This window comes from Nannospalax galili, unplaced genomic scaffold, assembly GCF_000622305.1.
Source record: "Nannospalax galili isolate Female #2095 unplaced genomic scaffold, S.galili_v1.0 scaffold377, whole genome shotgun sequence".
Classification (NCBI taxonomy): Eukaryota; Metazoa; Chordata; class Mammalia; order Rodentia; family Spalacidae; genus Nannospalax; species Nannospalax galili.
The window spans coordinates 2,274,671-2,296,648 of record NW_008341187.1 but is presented as its reverse complement, the minus strand read 5'-3'; the positions used below and the strand labels follow the sequence as shown (position 1 = coordinate 2,296,648).

At 38.4% G+C, this 21,978-nt stretch overlaps 1 protein-coding gene across 1 annotated transcript in view; it reads left to right on the top strand.

Annotated features, from left to right (window-relative positions):
- The window catches only part of Adgb (androglobin), a 138,992-nt gene that overhangs the window by 24,458 nt on the left and 92,556 nt on the right, over positions 1 to 21,978 (top strand). The window contains exons 9-13 of the mRNA XM_008836708.2: positions 577 to 578; positions 2,751 to 2,889; positions 11,312 to 11,406; positions 17,426 to 17,600; positions 20,645 to 20,735. Coding sequence (XP_008834930.1) covers positions 577 to 578; positions 2,751 to 2,889; positions 11,312 to 11,406; positions 17,426 to 17,600; positions 20,645 to 20,735 — 502 coding nt within the window. The remainder of the gene's footprint in view (positions 1 to 576; positions 579 to 2,750; positions 2,890 to 11,311; positions 11,407 to 17,425; positions 17,601 to 20,644; positions 20,736 to 21,978) is intronic.

Sequence of the window (21,978 nt, the reverse complement as noted above, 5' to 3'; positions counted from 1 at the left end):
TGGAGGGAATCAGACAGGAAATTGTGGGCAGATGTAGAAAAACCAGTTTGGCGACTGTCAAATCAACTCACGTTAGAGAGGACAGTGTTTTGGAATAGGGAATGATGTGCAGGTCTCAGTGGAGAGACCCATAAGATGACTGACGAGAAAAATCTAAAAAGTGGCAGAACTTCATTTAGATAATTTATGAAATTCTGAGTTGCAAAACTAGACAGAGGGCGATATCTACCAGGAGTGATCAGAGAATGATTTTTGACCATATTGAATCTGAAGTGTCTTGAAGACAATCAAGTGAGTTTTTCATATCAAAAGTCTCAGACTGGCAACATGCTTTGGGGAGATATCGGCAGGTACACGGTGACATTCTCAAAGAGACAGCACAGACTGACAATAGAAACAGAGAATGAACCTGAGTCAAGGAGAAAAGATTCGTTCAGGAATAAGAAAGAGTGTATGAAATATTGTAAAGAGATAAACTGTCATGGGAACTTCAATCTCTTCATTAGAGGGTTGTATATGGAGGTCAGCAGATACTGGAGAGTGGTAAATGTGGAAAGTTTATAGAAGAGAGTTAAGAAGTTAAGAAGGAAGAAATATAATGTATGGTCAACCCTATAAGAAATTGGCCCTGAAGTGCAGCACAGTAATAAACTGGAAGCTGACTATGATTAATGTGGGATACAGGCAGAACACGTATTTGTTAATCTAGGAAAGGAGAACTCAACAGTTCTAAGGGGTGATTGGGAAGATTGTCCAGCTTTAAGGAGAGCAATAGTGTTTGTTTTCTGAGAAGGTAAGAAGAGCAAGATTCACAGTCCACTGGAGGGATTGACCCAGTCCTGGAGAACAATGGATCCTCCATTCTAATGGGTGGACATGGGCCATGGAGCCCTGGGATGAATGGGAACAGGTGTAGGTAAGTAGAAACATTTGGTTGGGAAGAGGTTGAGGATTTCTGACAACAGATTCATATGTTCTCTGTTTATAGGCAGTGTAGCCATGACCTGAGAGTGAGGTTGAGATAGAAAGGCAGACTCGTAGAAATTTTAAAACGATGTGGTGAGGTTTATAGGGAAGAAGAATTGCCAGTATGACTTGATTGTCAAGTTTGTTTAGAGTGAAATTTTACAAAAAAAACATTAAATTAAATGACAGATCAATAGCTATATTGGGAATCAAGAGTACTGGCTGCTCTTGCAGAGGACCTGGGTTTGGTTCCCAGCACTCACATGGCAGCTAACAATCATCTGTAAGTCCAGTTCTAGGGGATTCGATGCCTTCTTCTGGCCTCTGCAGGCATTGTAGGACACAGATGCACTTACAAACATGCAGGCATAACATCAATACACATAAAATAAATAAACAAATAAAAAAATACTTATATGCCATACACATTGCCAAATTCAATAGCCTAATTTTTTGTAGGATATATTATTTATAAATCAAATTTTAAATGTTTATTTGAAGACAAAATTGTTTCAAAATTATAAATGAAACCACATATTGCTAACCAAAATTAATTTAATTGAATTAAATTAATAATTATACAAATTAATCATTGTTAACTAGTTTTTCATACTTACATTTCTCAATGAGACATCTCAGTCTATACTTTTATCTTTGCTTTTCTATAGGACATATTTTAAATCTACAAATACTCTGAACAGGCTGATTTTTGATGCTAAAAAATGTTAAAACTAGTTGAGGTCAGACTTTTTATTGTTGCAAATCTCTAAAAAAAATAAGTGATGCAAGCAACAGGAAGAAGAAAATCCTGGAGGATTTGTTTTAATTAAGAGAACGTCTTTCATATAATGTGTATATAAATGAGGATTCAAATGATGAGGTCAGTTCTAGAGAGACGATTTTTCTTGCATAAGCCTTGACAGAAAAACAAGGCTGGTTTGTGAGTGTAGTTGGATTTCAGTCCCACAAAGGGAAGTTTTGGGGAAAAAAATGGTAGTTTGCTTTGAGGAAGACCCTGAGTAAGAAAGATCTTAGAAGGTTCCATCTAGATAGGACTCAACTTTTAACACATGCTTTACTCTTTTCTGTTTCATTTTTAAAATGAGACAATTAGCTTGGCATGATTGCATATAAATAAAATACACAAGGGACTGGGGAGCTATCTCCATGAATAAGAGCACTTATTGCACAGCCATAAGGACCTGAGTTCTGATCCCCAGTACCCACGTAAAAGCTGCTGTGGTTGGCTTTTTGTAACCCAGAGCTGTGGGGGGCAAACAGGAGGATCTCTGGGACTCACTAGCTGAATAGCCAAAAAAGCAAGCTCCAGGGTCAGTGGGAGACCCTGTCTCAAGGAAATAAGGTGAAGACTGAAAGGATGAAACACTCAACATCCTCCTCTGGTCTCTGCACCTCATGGTATTGGTATATGCTCCCATACACACACATGCATGTATACCATGCACATTCATGCACATGCAAACATATTAAAAAAATTATCTCCATGAAACATTTAACAATATATTTTGATTTAGTTATTATCTGTAATAATAACTAATCCTGCTTAGTTTTCACAGTACATCTTAATTTTCAGATTTTTTTTCCTTTAGTTTTATTGTGATGTTTCTAACTGGAGGAGATGATATTTTGGGGGAAATTAAGGATACACATTAACATTTAAATAATACTATTGTTCTGGCCTTCTTACAACACAATTGCTGATATGTAGCATAGTTTGAGGTTGATTAGTTAAAAGATTTATCATTTTTTTTAATGTGTTGGAGAAAGCAGATGCAAAAGACCTTGGGAAGAAGAAGAATAAAGATGGAGAAAAGGACAAGGAGAAGGAAAGATTCAAATTTTCACTCCATGGTTCGAGACCCTCATCAGATGTACAGTACTCTATGCAGTCCCTATCAGATTGTAAGCGCTCAGTCTCTTCAGTAACTATCCTAGTTGTTACCTAAACTGCTGGAAAGATGTTGGAATGTAGAAGTACATTTTCTCTTTTGAAATCTCTGAGTAAGCATATTCAAGATTTCCCACAAACATTGGGTCCTCAGCATAATTGATGGGTTTGTGTTTGTGTTGTGCAACAACATAGAAAGCTGCTATTATCCATTTTCATATATTTCTCAGAAAAATTCACAGAGTTCGAATTTTTCACCCAAATTCATATAAATTCAGTTGCTTATGAGTATCCATTGCCAGCCAGCAAGCCAGACAGAAGACTGAACACAGTCTTCTGGGATGTGATCAGTCACACTGGGATGCTACTTATTTTATTGTTTATAACAATATAAAGCAAGAGACTCTAGACACAGTTACTGTTTATACCATAGTCCTGACATACAACTTTTTTTGTGCATCACTGACTGGATAAGCGTAGAAGATCTATTTACGTAATCCCGTTCCATAATGGTCATGGCTTTTTATGAAAACGCCCAGGTTTCTATCACTATTACTTAGCATTACATTGCAGAGCAATTTTTTTAGTTCATTTTAATATGTAATACATATATTAAACATGTACTGTATATGTTTAGATGGATACTGTATATGTCAGACTAATCAAGAGGAATGTTGAAATAACTCTTCTGAAATGTTATAGTGTCACGTTGGGTCATCTGTCACAGTGCTGCAAGAATGTTGGCGACAGAGTTCAGCTCATCTGTCATTGCATGGGGAAAACATGTCCATTTACCTCTGCCATTGTGAATTATCTGGTCTGTTTTCATTTTGTCTTCTTTCTTACTATATTATGATGATTGATATGAAGATACATCAGGAGCAATTACGGCCTCAGATTGTTTTTATTTCCTGAAACACATCTAGGGATGTGGAAAAGTCACTAATTACTGTAGTTTTGATTCCATATTAAAAATTGCTTTCTTGTGTTGATGCCTTAAGCAGCATGTATCTAATCGTGGGCAATGTCACATCAGCACAGATTCTGATGATGTTTTATCTTTGAAAAATGGTCTAAACTTTGCCCCTTGCTTTTGTTTCTTTGTGAAAATAAAGATAATGATACATTTTGGTTCTTCATGATTAAGATCAGTCTCAGTATATGGAATGACTTGGGTTTAGACTCTGGGTCCTGAAGTCAGATCTCTGCTTCAGCACTAAGCCTATGAATATCCAGCAAGCAATCCCACCTCTTGGAAATCAGGGCCCCTCTCCATACACCACCATCACAGCATCTGAGTTCCTCTCAGAATTAAGAATTGAAGTCCAGGGACTGGAGAGATGGCTCAGCAGTTAACAGCACTAGCTTCTCTTGCAGAAGACCTGGGTTCGGTTCACAGCACCCACATGGTGGTTAACCACTGTCTAACTTCAGTTCCAGGAAATCTGATGCCCTCTTCTGACCTCCAAGAACACTGCACAACTCAGGTGCACTAACATACATGTAGGCAATACATGTATGTGTACTCATACACATAAAAAATATTTTAAAAGAACTAAAGTTCAAATAATGAACCTCTTGGTGCCATATTCTTGAGTACTTATAGATGAATATTTTGTTAATTTTTAAATATGCTTAGGATAAAACACCATGATAGAATGAACTCTCAGGATTTATTTCATCTGCCATAAGTAAAAGAGAGTGCCCACGTGGATCACCTTTCTCCATGCATTTAAATTGAGGTAGATTTTGAACATCTATTTCTCGCCATTGGCTGCATTAGTTTTATTTATAATAGGTTATGAATGGACCCTAATAGACTTAAAAGATAACTGCTTTGCAGTTCAAACTTCTATGAAAAAATGACATGATTTATTTGTATCTGATTTGTCATTAAAATATGTTATAGCAGCTCTGAAAGACATGGACAACTTATTATAAAAGATCTATGTTTTATTAACTTTCTGAATGTAGTATCACAGCTGCCACTAGAATAAAATGACATTCGCAGTTTTAACATTCCATAAAGAGATAAAGTAACAGAAGTTATATCTATATTTAAGCATATTTTTCATGTATATGAATATATTTACATTTCTATAATATCTACTAATAATCTAGTAGTATATATTTAAGGTTTTTTTTCCTCTCTCTATTTTGTTATTTTCAAAGTAAGTGTAAATTTCTTTTTTCCCAATTATATGAAATCTAAGATTAGTATTTATGATTGTCAGGAACTCTTCTGAATATCTTTTAAGAGAATCATGCCCCCTTCATCCTAGACACCTTTATCTGTGTGAATTCTCAAGTTCTATACCAGTAGACAGGAAAACAGGTGGGGGTGGTTTGCAGCTGCAAAATTTTTAAGGACCAAATTGACTGTATGTGCTTCATTTCTGTTCATTCTCCATGACACCTGGAGTCCACAGCCACAGCTAACTAAGTTGGGAACTATAGTCTAGCTGTGTGTTTCAGAGAAAGAGGGCTCCCTCTGGTGGGGGATAGCCAGTTTTGAATCATGACCCAAACTACTATCTAGTAAGTATATCTAGTTCAGATTCCAAGATCTCTAAGACGTGTGCATGCACACACATGCGCACACCCACACATAATTGCTCATGAAACCTTGAAGACAGAGTATGTGCCACATAAGTTCCTATTCCTAAAAGGAAACAAATCACGCACTATAATCGCTGGTCATTACCAATTGTAAAATTACTCTGAGAGAGCCTCGGGTGTGCAGACCTTTGTCCCAGCCCATGGGAGGCCCATTTGCATGGGCTGTGATCTCTAGAAACAACTCCAAAAGAGTAGATAGTGGGTAGTTTATGAAACCAGGAAGTTGGTCTTCAGAATTCACTCTGTTGATTACTGTCTTATACTTCCCCTCAATATTCTTGGTATTACAAAATTTAAATTTATTTTCCAAACAACTAAATTTAAAAGGTAACTTAAAAATAAACTTGGATTCGAATTGTGACATTAATTAAAAGCACCTAGCTTTTAGAAGTATGAATAAATCAGACTCTTCTAATAGCTGAGAAAAAAAAGTGATCAGAAATATTAGAGATTTGAATTTTGACCTAAACTTACTAACTACAGAATAACTTAGAATTTTCAACTTAGTAGCAGTTTTAAAATGTGTTGCAAAGGAGCAAAAGTCAGTAAGACTAGAGCATGACTTGGTGGAACCATAAGGTGGCTATTTTATGAGTGTGAGAATATTTCCAGCTTTCATAATTTCCTCCTTCTCCCCAAGAGCACAGTTATGCTTTGGTTTCTCTGAATCTTTGGAAGTAAAATGTAGCCTGTTCCTTTGCTATAACCCATAACACATGAGCATGAATTGTGTGTCCCACCTCCAGCTGATCCATGAAATGCTCCCATGCTCACTTTTCCTTTTGTTAGCCTGGCACAGTGGAGGACATAGTGCTAAAGGTGACAGAGTCAGAGGTGGAAGGAGGAAGAAGCAGTGAATGACTGGGTGGAAATCTGCCTGTAGGTCCACAATATCCATTTCATAGTATATACAGGCAAAAGCAACTCACAGCACATATCAAGTTCTATATATCTTAGTGTTTATTCCAGCAGCTGGAACCACTTAAGGATATATAAACTATTGCCAAGATCAGAGTACTAGCTGCAAGCTGAAAAAATGTATGGGTCCTGCATAGCAGCAGGGTATAAGTAAATATCCCAAGGCTAAGGAAACCTATACCTTACACCCAGTAAAACTGGAAGCTGTCACACCTTGTAAAGTAGCCATGCAGTTGGTGATCCTAAATCTTAGTAATAAGTGGTAGAGTATCTACTAACGTACACAGTGTTTATTTATAGTACCTGCTTTCAGCTCAGACAAGAAGTATCTGTTTTTCCAAAATACAAGAAAAAACAGAGAAATGCCAGAGATCAAAGAACTACAAGATTAAGAAGTCTTTATTTTTAAAAATTATTATTATTTTCATTTTATGCCTATGAGTGTATTGTCTGCATGTTTGTACTTAAATGTACCCATGTCGTGCAATGCCTGCAGAGGTCAGAAAAGGATCGGATCTCCTGGAACTGGAGTTTCAGAGGGTTGTTTGCCACCATGTGGGTGCTGAAAACTGAACCCAGGTCCTCTGCAAGAGCAGTCAGTGCCCTTAATTGCTGAGACATCTCTCCAGCCCCAAGAAGCCTATTTCTTTTTTAGTAGAATATTTTATTTATTATTTTCTTATTTTATGTGTATGTATGTATTGCCTGCAGATAAGTGCACCCATGTTGTGCAATGCCCACAGAAGACAGAAGAAGCTGTCGGATCCCCTGGAACTGGAGTTATGGACAGTTGTTAGCTGCCATGTGGGTGCTGGGATTTGAACCCGGGTCTTCTGCAAGAACAGTCAGTGTTCTTAACCACTGAGCCATCTCTGCAGCCCAAGAAGTCTATTTCTTGACCACAAATAACTTTAAGATGTCCTTAAAATTTTGACCAGTACAACTTCTTAACCAGTTTACTTGTCTTGTGTCAGAGATTAACTGTGCACCCTTATTCTTTGTTATATGGAACTGACTGAATCTAAATAGGTTAGAAGACTACAATGTTTTCTTCATTTTAAGATTACAAATATTTGGATAATGTATTTGTGTGTGTGTATGTGCATGCTCACACATGTGCATGCACAAGCATGTTCCACAGCATGCATGTAGAGGTCAAAGGACAACTTGTAGGAGTCAGTTCTCTCCTTTCCCAATTTGGTTCCCAGAGACCAAACTCAGTTCATCAGGCTGGGTGGCAAACTCCTTTACCCACTGAGCCATCTCAAAGGCCCTCAGGCTATGATGTCTTTAAAGCACTTGCACTAAGACATTTTTAAAGAGGGAACTTCTTTTTTTTTTTTTTAAAGTTAGCATGCAAAGTCATGGTTTTCGCTATGGCATTTTCAGACACACGTGTCAGTGTTCTTTGTTTTGGTTCATCCTCCCCTCTCACTGGCCTCTTCTCTTCCCCACCCCTGCTTCCCCCTTTGGCTGGTTTCCTGCCTTCTCCTTTCATATACATTTCTGCATTCCATTATCCTCTCTCCCCGCGTTCTTAAGATCTGTCTTTCTGCCCTCTCATAACCCCCTTCCTAATTTCATGACAAACATACCCATACACACATGCATCATTTCAAATCCAACTTCTACATGTGTGTACTAAGGTATTTTAAACCCCGCATAAAAAAATCTTTTGTTGTCCAGCTGTGTGCCACATTGTAGACATTTTAGTGGAAAGTGGCCTGACAAGCATTCTGGCCAACTACCTTTTTAGCTATTACCATAGAGAACAGTTGATAAAAAAGAATTGTCAGAGAGACCAGCCATCTCATTACACTTACATTTCCTACACCTTACACTTCTGGATATATTACTTAATCTACCTAAAAATTGTTGTTCACAGAACTTATTTCATAGAGTTTGTATGAGAATCGACTCCTGTAACATACCGAGGACAGCGTTTAACATAGAGGAAGCATTCAATAAAAGCCATTCTAACAAAATGACTAAATATCACACCTGAAGACAGATGTATAAGAAATTTGTAGTAGTTTTGTAATGATTTGGAGCTCATATCATGGTAAATCAATATTTCAAGATGAACTTGTTATTTATGAAGGCAATAAATATTGAACAGAGAACAAATCAATAATAAAAGTGATATTTAAGTAATTTTATGTACTTTATAGCAGTGGCTTCTGATATATCATTATAGGAAACAAAAAGAACTTCATCCCGTCTAAAATGGGACATATAAATCATACTGATACAGCAAAATCGTCTAGGCAATAAAACACATGTAACTAATATGGCAGTTTTAGCATGTGGAAGAAGGGTAAATACTGCAAGAATTTTGTTCCACTTTTTGAGCAGGAATATTTTAAAGACCATTTTAAAGGTTGAGATTTTAAATGTCACCTCCTAACCCTAAAGTGAGACCCCTCTCCTTTAATTGTAAAGAGTTTAGAAGTCTGCATGACATTAAAGCCCTTTGGCAGAGTACATAATTTCTAAAACTTAAGTACTTAAATTTTAAAAGTTTTAGGAATTCCAGGCACTGTAGTAGATGCCTGTAACCTCAGTGTTTGGAAGGCTGATGCAGAAGGATCATAGAGAGTTCACTGTCAGCCTGGGCTGCATAGCAAGTTTCAGGCCAGCTTTAGGCTCATCTGAGGCCCTGTCTTACAAAACGTAAAAAGAAAAGAAGTTTTTTATAGGAATGACATCCACAGTTCCAGTGTCTAAAGTTCAAAATCGGAATATAGTTTTTATCAAAATACTTTTATACTTAAAATTTTTAATATAAAAATTTAGAAGAGAATTAATGTGAAGGTTGATTTTATGTGTCTTCACTGAGCCCCTGGGTACTCAGAAATCTGGGCAAACATCATGTGAAGATGATTTTTGGATGGCAATATTCAGATCAATAGGCAGAGCGAAGCAGCTCACCCTCTCTCCTGTGAATGAACTTTATCCAGTTAGTTGAACACTAAATATGAAACACTGATCCTCCTCGCTTGAGTGCCTGCAGACTCATACTGAAACTCAGATCGGAGCCTGTTGGTCTTCAGAGAGGAACTAACCATTGCTTCTCCCAGATTTCCCTGTACATCTTATAATAATCATGTGAGCTGATTCCTAATAATAGGTCTATTTTCATATTGGCTTTGTTTCTCTAGTTAGATTGGATTAATACCAATATTGGCACCATAACACAGTATGTTGCTATAACAAATACTAAAAATTAGAAGGATGACTTTAGAACTGAGTGGCACATTGATGCTTAGCAGAGTTTTGTGTACACTAGAAAAAGCCTGGATGGCCTGTTGGAAAGAACATATATGTAAGATGTGCTGCTGGCAGGGTCAAAGGGTAACGGGGACAGTGTCCTTGGAAACTGGAAGAAAGACAATCCTTGTAAACTGATAGAGACTGCCTGAAGGGTCTCTAGTGTTTTGTAGAGGGTAGAACCTGTGAGCCATGACATTGAGTGTTTATTTACCTGAGGTGGTTTCTCTGCAGTGTTCAAGGTGAGGCTTAACTTCTTACTATGTATAGTAAAAAGAAATAAGGGAGGTGGATGGATGGAGTTGTGAAATAGAAAGAGAACTGGCAAGTTAGAAAAATCCTCAGTCCAACATGAGAAAGCCTGTAAGATAACATCAAGGCTATGGCTTGAAAATCACCCCATATTTATGTCATCCATGAAGCTAATCAGTCAAGTCATCAAAGACCAGAAGGAGAAATGACATTATCCCCAAAGAGGCCATTTCAAAGGGGACACAGAAAAGATGGGCTGAAGGAAGACTCTTGGTCTGGAATTCTATAGGACAGGACCACAGAGCTATACGGCTTTGAACATGAACATGCATTATCCTTCACGAGCAGGGACGCATGGGCCTAAAGTGATTAAAAGGTAATAAGGACTGAAGCCTTATCGGGGACCCAGAAAGCAAGGCTGTTTCCACCTCAGTTTCAGAGGGTGAGTCTACCTCCTTGGTTTGAGTAAGCCATTTTCTCCCTGTAAAGTGGCAGATGATCCTCTTTGCAAAAGACCTTTATGGGTGAAGCCATTGTAAAAAGTTCCCAGTCTAGTTCTCTGCTCAGTGCCAAGGAAGTAAAACTACCATCTTGGGTTGTAGGAGAATGGTGCGCCCAGGAGACTGAAAATCCAGCCAAGAGGATTATTCTCAAGCCTATATGTAATGGAATTTGTCTTTCAATGTTTTCTATTCACCTGGGACTCCTTCCTTTCTTGTTTTAGTTCCTTTGGCAATGGGCGTGTCTGTCCTCTGCCTGTCTTCTATGGTATTTTGGAAGCACATTGTCCACTGTCACAGGTTCATAGATGTGCAGGAATTGCAGGGGAGAAATTTTGCCTCAGGATGAGTCAGGCCTTAAGTTTTAGCCATAGGTGAATTAAGCATTTCAGTGAGACTTTGGACTTGGAATTGATGCTGAATTGAGTTAGAACTCTTGGTGCTGTGGCGTGGCGTGAAAATAATGTGCTTATGAAGATGATATAATTTAGAGAGGGACAAAAGGTGGAATATGATGAAAAGGACTGTGTCTCCCCCGAATGAGTAGGTTGAAGCCCCAATCTCCTATGTGACTGGTTTTGGCAATAATTCCATTAGGGTAATGGTTCAGGTTTAATCATCACGAAAAGAGGAAAAGACACCATATTCTTTCTCCCTGTCTCTCTGCATCTCATCCCCTCCCTCCTCCTCCTCCTCTACTTCCCCCCTCCTTCCACTCTCTCTTCCTCTCCCATTCTTCCTATCTCTTTCTTTTAAAAACACGTTTTTAAAATAAAATGATGTAAACAAGGCTCTGTTAAACAAGGCTGCAGAGAGCAGATAACTGTCAGCCTCATGCTGACAAATGCTTATGATATAACATATGTTTGTTTTCCAGGTTCTTCAGCAATTCAGTCCCCTCACATGGCTGTGTATGCCACCTTTACGCCACTCTACTTATTTGAAAACAAGATCTTTACTTTAGAGAAGATGGTAAGAATTCAAAACCAAGAAGTACCATATCACTTATGTGTGGTGGGGTGGTGGTAGTGGTGGTAATGGTAGTGGTAGTGCACTATGACTTAAATTAAGAACAAAAAACCTCCAAAATAATGTTTTCTTGTAGTACTATCTAATTTTTAAAAAAATGAAAAATATAGTCACATTTTATTTTTGAACATTTTTCTACCATATACAAAAGAGATAGAAATTATGTATTTCAGTAAAACTCATATGCGTCATTCCTGAATGAATAATAACTAATGACTTTCAGGTATATAGAAAACACATATGTTGAGGCTGGAGAGATGGCTCAGCAGTTAAGAACACTGACTGTTCTTGCAGAAGACCTGGGTTTGAATCCCAGTACCACATGGCAGCTAACAACTGTCTGTAACTCCAGTTCCAGGATCCGACAGCCTCTTCTCTCTTCTGTGGGCATTACACGACAAGGGAGCACTTACTTACATGCAGGCATAATACTCATACACATAAAATAAAACTAATAAATATTTAAATTTAAAAAAAGAAAACACATGTTTTTAAAATAAAATGATGTAAGTAAATTTTCACTCAGGCTGAACAACCTCTACTATGACATTTATTGTGTTATAAAATAATACAAAATTAATGCTTGCTGCTTTAAAAATAAATTTAACAAATAATAGGACATTGAGTAAATAGAACCAAAGGCCATACAATTAAGTTATGCACAGTATGAACAACTAGGCGCGGGCACTGCTGACCTGTATGCGTGTTCCTTTAGTTCCTCTTCCGTGCGTGTGTTCTGTATTAGGATCTATACTTGTTTTTCAGAATGGAATCTTGTTTTATGTTCCATCCGGAAGTCATTTTTTTAAATTTTTAAAAATTATTTTTATTTTATGTGTATGAGTGTGTTTGTGCACCCGTGTTGTGCAGTGCCTGCAGAGGTCAGAAGAGGGCATGGGATACCCTGGAACTGGAGTTAAGGATGGTTGTTAGCCACCATGATCCACATCAAACCTGGGTCCTCTGGAAGATCAGCCAGCGCTCTTAACTAAGCTCAGCCACCTCTCCAGTATGGAAGCCAGTTTTTCATCTCACAATATTGTTAGCATTTCCCCCAAGGTGTTGCAATTTAGTTAACATAATGTTTAGTGATTAAAAAGTATTTATGGAATTCTGTAATGTTTTGGGCTATCTTTTGTTTTTAGGGGGAAAAAGCCCCAAATTCATACTGATGAAGTCTATCAAGTTACTATACAATTTACTTAGACAAATGCTGTCATGTGTCAAGGGCTTGTTCAATCCTGACCCTGTTTGGGGACTCTAAACATCTAGTATTTTTCAGCTAAGATTCCATATATTCTAAAGCAACTACTTTAAACTATAAGATTAGTTGATGTAGGAATGTACTTGTACATAAATATTAATTTTGTTAGTTAGAGCTGAGTTTTAAAACTTTAATGAGAATTAGCTTGAAATGTAAATACTCCAGTAGGATAACTGTTGCACATGTATTATATTTATCGTTAAGATGAAGTTCAAAGCTTAATAGCATCGTTTTAGAACCCATTCTTACCTGCACATCTACCACATACCAGTGTTAACATCATAAAAATGGCAGGACAGAAGATCGAATTATGAAAACAGAACAGCAGCAGTTTCTATGAATTTGATCCAAAGTAAACAGCAGTAACCTTGGATCTTGAGGTCAGCAGTACCCCACAATCCGAGTGTGCTTCCAAAACCTTTCTCAAATTGAGCCTATCATTGATTTTAGGGCTGGTACCTTATCTTGATGGCTTGCTTTAAGCCTCCTTATGTGCTGCAGGCACTGTTACAGATAATCTAGGAGGAAATGGCTCTAAATACATGGGCCACTAAAGAATCAACATATTTTGTGGTCTCACATCCAAGACATACCCAAACTGTTTCTAAAACTATTAAACACAGTGAATATTAATTCATACTTTAACTAGGCAATGTGCTCTGTTCTTAAGAAAATAGAGATGAGTAAGATAACCAAAGTTTCTGACCAAAAAGTCCAGAGGAAAGTAGGCAACTAAGTAACCAACAATTAGAAAATTGTTCTAACAGGATAATCAGGATACTTAGATAATGTAGGTGTTGGTACATAAATAGTGTTTGCTAAGGAATATCCCACATGAATACTTAGATGAATGAGTGGAAAATAATCAGTGGGGAAGATAGAACACAAACATATCATGATTTTCTACTGAGAAACCAGGGAGGTCTTCCCAAAGGAAGAGATAACTGCTTAGACTAAAACTGTAAGAAGGAGTCGGGTGTGGTGGGGCACACCTTTAATCCCAGCACTTGGGAGGCAGAGGCAGGCGGATCTTTGTGAGTTCAAGGCCAGCCTGGTCTACATAGTGAGTTCCCGGCCAGCTGAGGCTACAAGGAGACCCTGTCTCAAAAAGACCAAAATAAATAAATAAATAAAAGATTGTAAGAAGGTATGATAGTAAATAAGAAAATGTATGTTCAAAGCAGACAGAAGTCTAGAGATCAAAGCTGTGTTCAGGGAACTAACACAGGTTGAATAAACTACAGTGAAGTCACAGAGGCAACCCAAGTTATGGAATTAAATCATGACAGAATGATGTTTATTTTTAGGCAGGGTATGACTATATAGCTCAAGTTGGCCTAGAATTCGCGATCCTCCTGCCTCAGACCCATGAATGCTGGGATTACACATATGTAATGCAACATCTAGTTAAAATCCTCCTTTTAGGGACTGAAAGTGGTTTAAGGACCCAGAGAATTTGGAATTAGTTCACTATGTGTAACTAATTCAAGTCTCACCACCACACCCCCACCTGCCCCAGCTATCATGAGCTAGCAGTGTCATGGGCCTAAACTGTCATCACTGGTAGGGTGTCATGGTCCCAGATTCTGCCTGCTGATTATTTTAGGTTAACTTTCTATGATATGGATCTAGTTCCCTTATAAATATAAGAATATAATAGAGGTACAGTAGACAGTATTTTATTCATAAATCCATAGGTAAGTTTCTTTTCCTACCAAAAATTTAAGAGCATATTGCTAAAATGACAGCCCCAGGGAGTAAGATCAATGCATAAAATCTACAAGTTACATTTATTTAGGAGGTAATAGAGATTACAGAACAAAAGAAAAAAACTTAAGAAGGAGAGAAGCATCACGAATCCCCCCACATGCCCCAACAGCCTCCTCTTGAGTATTCTAACTGGTTTTCTCCACCTCCCTGAAACACTACTTTTACAAAGTAACAAAATAGAATGAGATAAAGGAGTAAAAGGGTCTTGGGGAAGAAAATTTCTAATTTAAGTTTTACTCATGAATTATTCAACAAACATTTGTTATTAAGTACCTACTCAATTTGGGGGTGTTATTCCAAATGCCCCTTTGTTAAGATTTGGGGGGTGTTATTCCAAATGCCCCTTTGTTAAGATTTTGTTTCTCTCTCTCTCTCTCTCTCTCTCTCTCTCTCTCTCTCTCTCTCTCTCTCTCCCTCTCTTTCTTTCTGCATGCCACATGTGTATTCATACTGATAGAGGCCAGAAGAGGGTGTCAGACCCCCCTGGGCTAGAGTTACAGTCATTACAAGAGCTGCCTGATGTGGGTGCTGGGAACTGGGGTCTTCTGGAAAAACACCAAGCACTCTTAACTGCTGAGCCATCTCACCATTCCCTGCCCCTAATTCTTATCTAAGGAATTCTGAGATCCTTTGAAAAAGTTCTTAGCATCAAATTATAGCCACTATTTATGGCATTGCTTGACTTGATTCAGAAGCATTGTGCAATATGGTAAAAATAAAATAAAATATAATATAAAAAACTGTCACTTTTAAGTATTGTTTAACTGTGAGGAGGTATTAAAACCATGCTTTATTATCTCCACCAAGACTATATTTTCAAAATACTTTGCTTCATTTTATTCTTGAATACTCTAAGGTTCCAAAACACTTTTTTAGATTAAAATATTGATTGTCCTTATTTGGCTAAATTAGTATACATATACATTTGTCTGGAATTTGCCCAATGTATAAATATTATTTTGGAGGCTGCAGAGATGGCTCATCTCATTGGCTGCTCTCACAGAGGACCCGAGTTTGATTCCCAGCACCAACATGGAGGTTAACAGTCATTTCTAATGTAACTCCATGTCCAGGGCTTCCGACACCCTCTCTAATCTCCACAGACACTGCACAACACAAGTATACTTACATACATGCAGGCAATACAGTCATTCACATAAAATAAGAGTAATAAATAAAATGTAAAAAAAAAATTATGTTGAGTTTCCCTCTTACCGAATGACCTCAAATTCTCCTTAAGTTTCCACAGGACTTCATTCAAATGATGACTTGATTTCACTGAGAATTCTAACACTTGACAGAGTTCAAGTTGTAGGGAAAATTTGTCCTTTAGACCATATAGGAAAAAAATAGTTAAGCTACTTTAAGAATTACAGAAATTTCAGGATGTTTTTCAAGAAATTAAGATCCTGCAATAAAAGATTTTCTTTTTTTTCTTTTTCTTTCTTTTTTTTTTTTTTTAAGGACAGTTGTCTGTCTTCTTGGGCCACTTTAAAATCCATAAAATCATTTTTCTCTTTAATTTGAATGTGCATAACACTTTTGAATGGCTCAGCTGGGTGCACTCATTCTTTTACTGGCCTCTCAAGGCTTGCATCAAGAGTGCCCCACCTATTCTGTGCCTTCAAGAAGAATACATTGAGTGGTGTAGAAATCAGTCCTGAGAATCAGGCAGAGTACAGCTGAACCAGTAATTTAGAGTAGGCTGGTGGATTGCTTTAAATATTTTCACTCTTGCCTGATGTGGTGGTGTAAGGCTTTAATCCCAGCACTAAGGAGACAGAGGCAGGCAGATCTCTGTGAGGAGGCCATCCTGGCCTATATAGTGAGTTCCAGGCCAGCTAGGACTACAGCTGTCTAAAAAAAAGACAGAAAAAAAAATTGCAGAGATTTAGCTTGGACACTGCTTACCCAGCATACAGAAAGCCCTGTGGTGGCACAGACCTGTTAACCTGTAACCCCAGCACTGGAGAGGTGGCGATAAGAGGATGAAAAGTTTAAGGTCATCCTTAGTTACGTAGTGAGTTCGAGGCCAGACTGGGCTAAGTGAGACCGTGTTTCAATAGATAAATAAATTACAGTGTCAGTAGTCTCAGTTATTATGATATTACGATCACATAGAAACCAGGCATGTGAAATCATTAGAAAGAAAACAAGTTCTTGGCAGAAGTAACTTCAGTGTAGCTGGAATTTCCCTATTTTTACTTTAAATACTAACGCAAGCTGTGAAAGCCAGGATTTGGAGATAGTAAAGATCACTTGAACTTTCACACACACACACATTCTTATGACATGCTTCAGGCAGCAATGAGGAACTGAAGTTCTGTTTAAATTATATGAATTATTCCAAAGCAGCTGTTGATCTATGAGGACAGTCTCTGCCCCGCCCTTCTGTGAATGTCTCCATTGTTTCCAGTGATGGGACTTCCAGTGGAAGAACCCACTCTGAGAGGTTGAGGGCACAGTATTTAGATAAGGTCACCTTCTTGCCAGCTCACCCACCTGAATGCATTCAAAACTGGAAATTCTTTTGTAATGCTAGGTAGCAGTTGTTAATGAGTTTTCTTTAAATCTTTGGGTAATAAGTGTTACTAGTACAGCTTTAACCTCCAAAGTGATTCCTGATTAATTTTAGACCAAATTGGTGTGCTAAGGGCTTTCACATTCTCCTGGGATTGAAGCTTTTAAAATGGTTGAGTACCTTCTAGGTCTAATGCTTCACTTTTCAAACAAGGAAATAGGATCTCAGGAAAACTTAAAGATGCAAATAAGTACAAACGGTCATAATGTCTGTGTGAAGGGGGTAGAAATGAGGGCATAAACCTTCTGACCACTGTAGTGGTGATAGTATTTCCACTGGCAAAGTGCTATTTTTAAATATAAGGGATTCCTGAGAGATTCAATTTGAATCTTCTTTCCATCTCTTAGGCAAACTCTGCTGAGAAGCTCAGGGAATACGGACTTTCCCACATCTGTAGCCATCCTGTACTTGTGACTAGAAGTAGGTCTTGTCCTCTTGCTGCGCCTCCCAAATCACCTCCTTTGCCTCCCTGGAAACTCATTCGCCAAAAAAAGGAAACAGTTATAACAGATGAAGCACAAGGTTTGTGTCACGTTGACTTAAAATCTAATTTACGTTTCTCTACGGGGAAGGCTTAATAATTTCTTTTGATGGGAAAGGTATATGTTGGTGTAAAACAGCCAGCATTGCACCTAAAGCTACTTGAAGTTCAGCCAAATTATGTCTTTAAAAAATCAAATTTGGGGGCTGGAGAGATGGATCAGCCCTTAAGAATGCTGACTGCTCTTGCGGAGGATCTGGGTTCAATTCCCAGCACCTACATGGCAGCTACGAACCATCTATAACTCCAGTTCCAGGGGAATCTGAAGCCCTCTTCCGACCTCCGTGGCATTGCACAACACGGGTGCACTCACATACATGCAGGCAATACAGTCATACACATAAAATAAAAATAATAAATAAAATATATAAAAAATTTAAATAAAATTTGTATGTCTCAGAAGCCCAGTAGTTTGAGTCATGTCTAAATTGACCAGCTATTTCATTCTTTAAGTGATGGCATCATTATTAATATGTCAGAAAAGCAGTTTGTAGTAAAAACATAGAAACTTAAATAACATGAATTTCAAATGTAAAAATCATTGTGAAGTGTCATGAAGGCTTTAATCTTTGAATTGCTGTGTAGAATTAGAATGCCAATAAGATGCAAATTCTGCCCTGAGCTATGTGTCTTAAAGTCACTCTGTGGATGGCAGCTGTCTTCAGAAATAAATGGGTTCCCATAGACTAAGGCCGGGTTGGGACGAGTCCCTACAGTCTTTTCTTTCTTCCAATTCATTTTAAAACTCTTTTGTTCTATGTATGCTTTTAGTCTTGCTTTTTAAACAAGATTTATTTGCGTATGTGTGTGTGTGTGTGTGTGTGTGTGTGTGTGTGTGTGTATACATGAGTGCCTGGGGAGACCAGAAGAAGGTGTCAGATGCCCCGGAGCTGGAGTTCCAGGCAGTTGTGATTCTCCAGACATGGCTAGAGGGACCAAAGCTCTGGTCCTCTGCAAGAGCGGCAAGCGCTGTGAGTGCTGAGCCATTGCTCCAACTTTGTCTTCCTTTTACAAGTGCAATGCCTGAATGGAAAAGGGACCAAGGTGGTGAAGGAAGAAATGAATGAGTTCGTAGAATGGACAATCAACTTTAAACCAAACAATATTAAGATGAGGGAAGAGTATTTTCAGAAGAAACAGTAACTAAAGAAGACACAGCCAAGCACCTTGCAGCCTGTGTGTTTACTCAATGCACATAGTCTTCTCACAGTTAGCTGAGCATCTGTAATTTTTACTGGGAGAAATGTATGTATTTGTTGTGTTCTTTTCCTTGTTTTTGTATATCTTCATTGTTTGCTTTGGGTTTTTTTTGATATCTAATTATTTTTTTGAATTTTCCCAGTCCAAAAATAGTATGTAGTATTCTAGAGATTGTTTGATTGGAGGTTATGACATCTTTCTGTTATTACAATGAAATACTTGATGCAATCAACTTATAAAGAAGAAAGATTTGGATCAAAGATTTAAAATGCCCATTGAATAATACTATTGCTTGGGTTTCTGACAAAGCAAGACATCATGATCAGCGCACATACCTCCCAATAGTTCTATCATGGAGACCAGTCTTTTGATGAATAGTCTGTTGAAGGACATTTAACATCCAAACTATAACAGGAGTGTTATTCAGAGGTTTGTCAAGTGAATGAACAGTTAAGGCAAAGCCACATGGACACACATATGCCATTTCCAGAAGGCAGCACTGTTAAGTTTCTGAAATGTTTTGAGTGTTTCCCATGCATTATAAACCATGAGTGGCTTTATCCTTACTGCTGGGAATGCCTTTGAATTGCTGTGGTTCTGGCTTCAAATACAACTGGTCTTTTAGTGCACATATCCCAGACACAGCCCAAGACAAATCTCAGTGATCTTCCCCCCCACCCCCTGCCTACCTCCCTCCTCTCTCTTTCTCCTTCCTTCTTCCCTTCACTCCCTCCTTCCTTCTTCCCTTCGGCCCTTCCACCCTCCCTCCCTCTCTCCCTCCCTCTCTCCCTCCCTTCCCTCCCTTCCTTCCTGTCTCCTTCCTTCCCATCTTCATTCCTGCCTACCTGTCTTCTCACCTTTTGCCTGCCTTTTTTCCTCTTTTATGTTCTTTCCTGAAGCAAAGATCAGCACCAATATAACATGTTTTTAAATCCTTTTTAAATACTATATTGGCTATATTTTAGGTAAATGCATTGAGTTGCTTAAAATAGGTGTCCATTCAGAGCATCTGGGACTGAAAGAAAGAATATTGAAAATAGACTTATGTTCTAATTTTACCACTGGTTAGAATGAAAGTCTATGTATGGTCATTCTTCTCACTGTTGATGGAATTCCATAGTGACTGTGGCCTGAGTGACGGGTCGTCATGTGTTTGTCTTCTTTCTGTTGAGTTCATAGTGAAGTAGCAACGTACAGAATGGGAAATAATCCTTGAGAATAGTACAGAAGGGTCAGAGAAACTCAGCTGTGAAAACCTCACTTCCTTCCCCAGCAACTGCCCTTCCTGTTCAATTTCAGGACGGACCATGGGAGCCTGTGTGCTTCGCCCCTTCTCAGTGGGATTTTCTTCTGTACTTAGCCATACCCACAATCCTCTTCCAACACAGTTTCTTCCTACTCATGACCTTTGCTGTACTTTTCGTTCTTCCCCTGCAACCTCTATGTATTAGTTCATATTTCCTCTTCATGTGCGCAAGAGGTAAACTAAGGAAACACTTTTTCCTAAAGCACAGACTTTTATGGAAAATGATCCCCGCACTTGAGATGACAGCTAATACAAAAACATTCCTTTCTCCCTTGAGCTTAATTGTTCCACTCACAACCTTGAAAGAAACTGGAGTGAAACAAAGCTAGTATTGGCGAGACCCAAAAACTCTTTCAATAAAAAAGTTTAGATGTCTCTGCATATTCCTACATCAACTCTATTGAAAATTCCTGTGTAAATATTTACTCTAATGAGCACTACAATAAATGTTGAATTCTGCAGATAAATCTGAAAGGTTATAAAAAACATACATTACACTACCCAACTGGTGTTTTCTAGATGCAGTAATAAAGAAGCCTGAGAAGTTTCTTGAGATTTCAAGTCCATTTCTGAATTACAGAATGACGCCATTTACCATTCCAACAGAAACGTAAGTATGGGGCGTTCTCACAGATGCATCTGGTGAATACGGTATCACATGGTACTAACATGGCCCTCGGTGGAAAGAACATTTGAAGAACATTAATTTGAGAAAAAAAAATAAAAACGTATTAAAGGGCATTTACTTAATATTTCATATCCTGTTATCATATTACCTTGCTAATGCAAACAGTTTTGCTCATTTATGTGTAAGTCTTATAGACTAAATCTTTCGTATCCTTCCAAACTAAAATGCTGAAGTTCTAAGTCTTAAACTTCAGGGTGGCTGGATTTGGGGGAAGTGATTTTTATGGACAGAATTAAGGTTAAACTAGGCCACAGGGTAGGACTGTGATCTGACAGGATCAGCACCCTTGTGAGGAGAGACTCCAGGAGTTTTCATGAGTAGGACTGTGATCTGACAGGATCAGCACCCTTGTGAGGAGAGACTCCAGGAGTTTTCATGAGTAGGACTGTGATCTGACAGGATCAGCACCCTTGTGAGGAGAGACTCCAGGAGCTTTCATGGGTAGCACTGTGATCTGACAGGATCAGCACCCTTGTGAGGAGAGACTCCAGGAGCTTTCATGAGTAGCACTGTGATCTGACAGGATCAGCACCCTTGTGAGGAGAGACTCCAGGAGCTTTCACTCTTTTGTCCTCTGCACCTTTGCCTGGAAAAGCCACTTGAGCACGAATTGGAAGTCTGCAAAGCAAGGCAGAGAGGAGAGCCCTTAATAAACAAGTTGCTTTCACACTGTTAGGCTCCTAAACTGAGGGAAAACACATTTCACTCACATAAGCCACCTAGCTCATGACTTTATTATGGCATATGACTGAAACAATGCAGATTTTGGTATTGAAAAAGTGGGATCCTGCTATAACAACGGTATAAAAAGTGGATGTGGTTTTACAACTGAATAGCTGGTAGAGGCTGGAGGAGTTTGAGGTACATTCTGGGAAAAGAGAAGGGACTCTTGGGGGGACAGTTCAGAAGGGACTGTTGAGGGGTTCAGAAATCAGCTGGATGCCATGTCCATCAGAGGTATAGAGGACCAGAGGTCTTTAAATTCAGTGACCCAGTTGACTTTACAAAGATCCCAGCATGATCAGGCTGTCAAATCTTTAGGTCCGAGGGTTTTGAACATGGGAACAAGAGCTACCACAAAGCCTAGTGTTAAAGTCTAAAGACTCCTGAGTTCCTAGTCCTACACAAGAGCCATCCTACATAGGCTTCTGTCAAAGGCTGATAA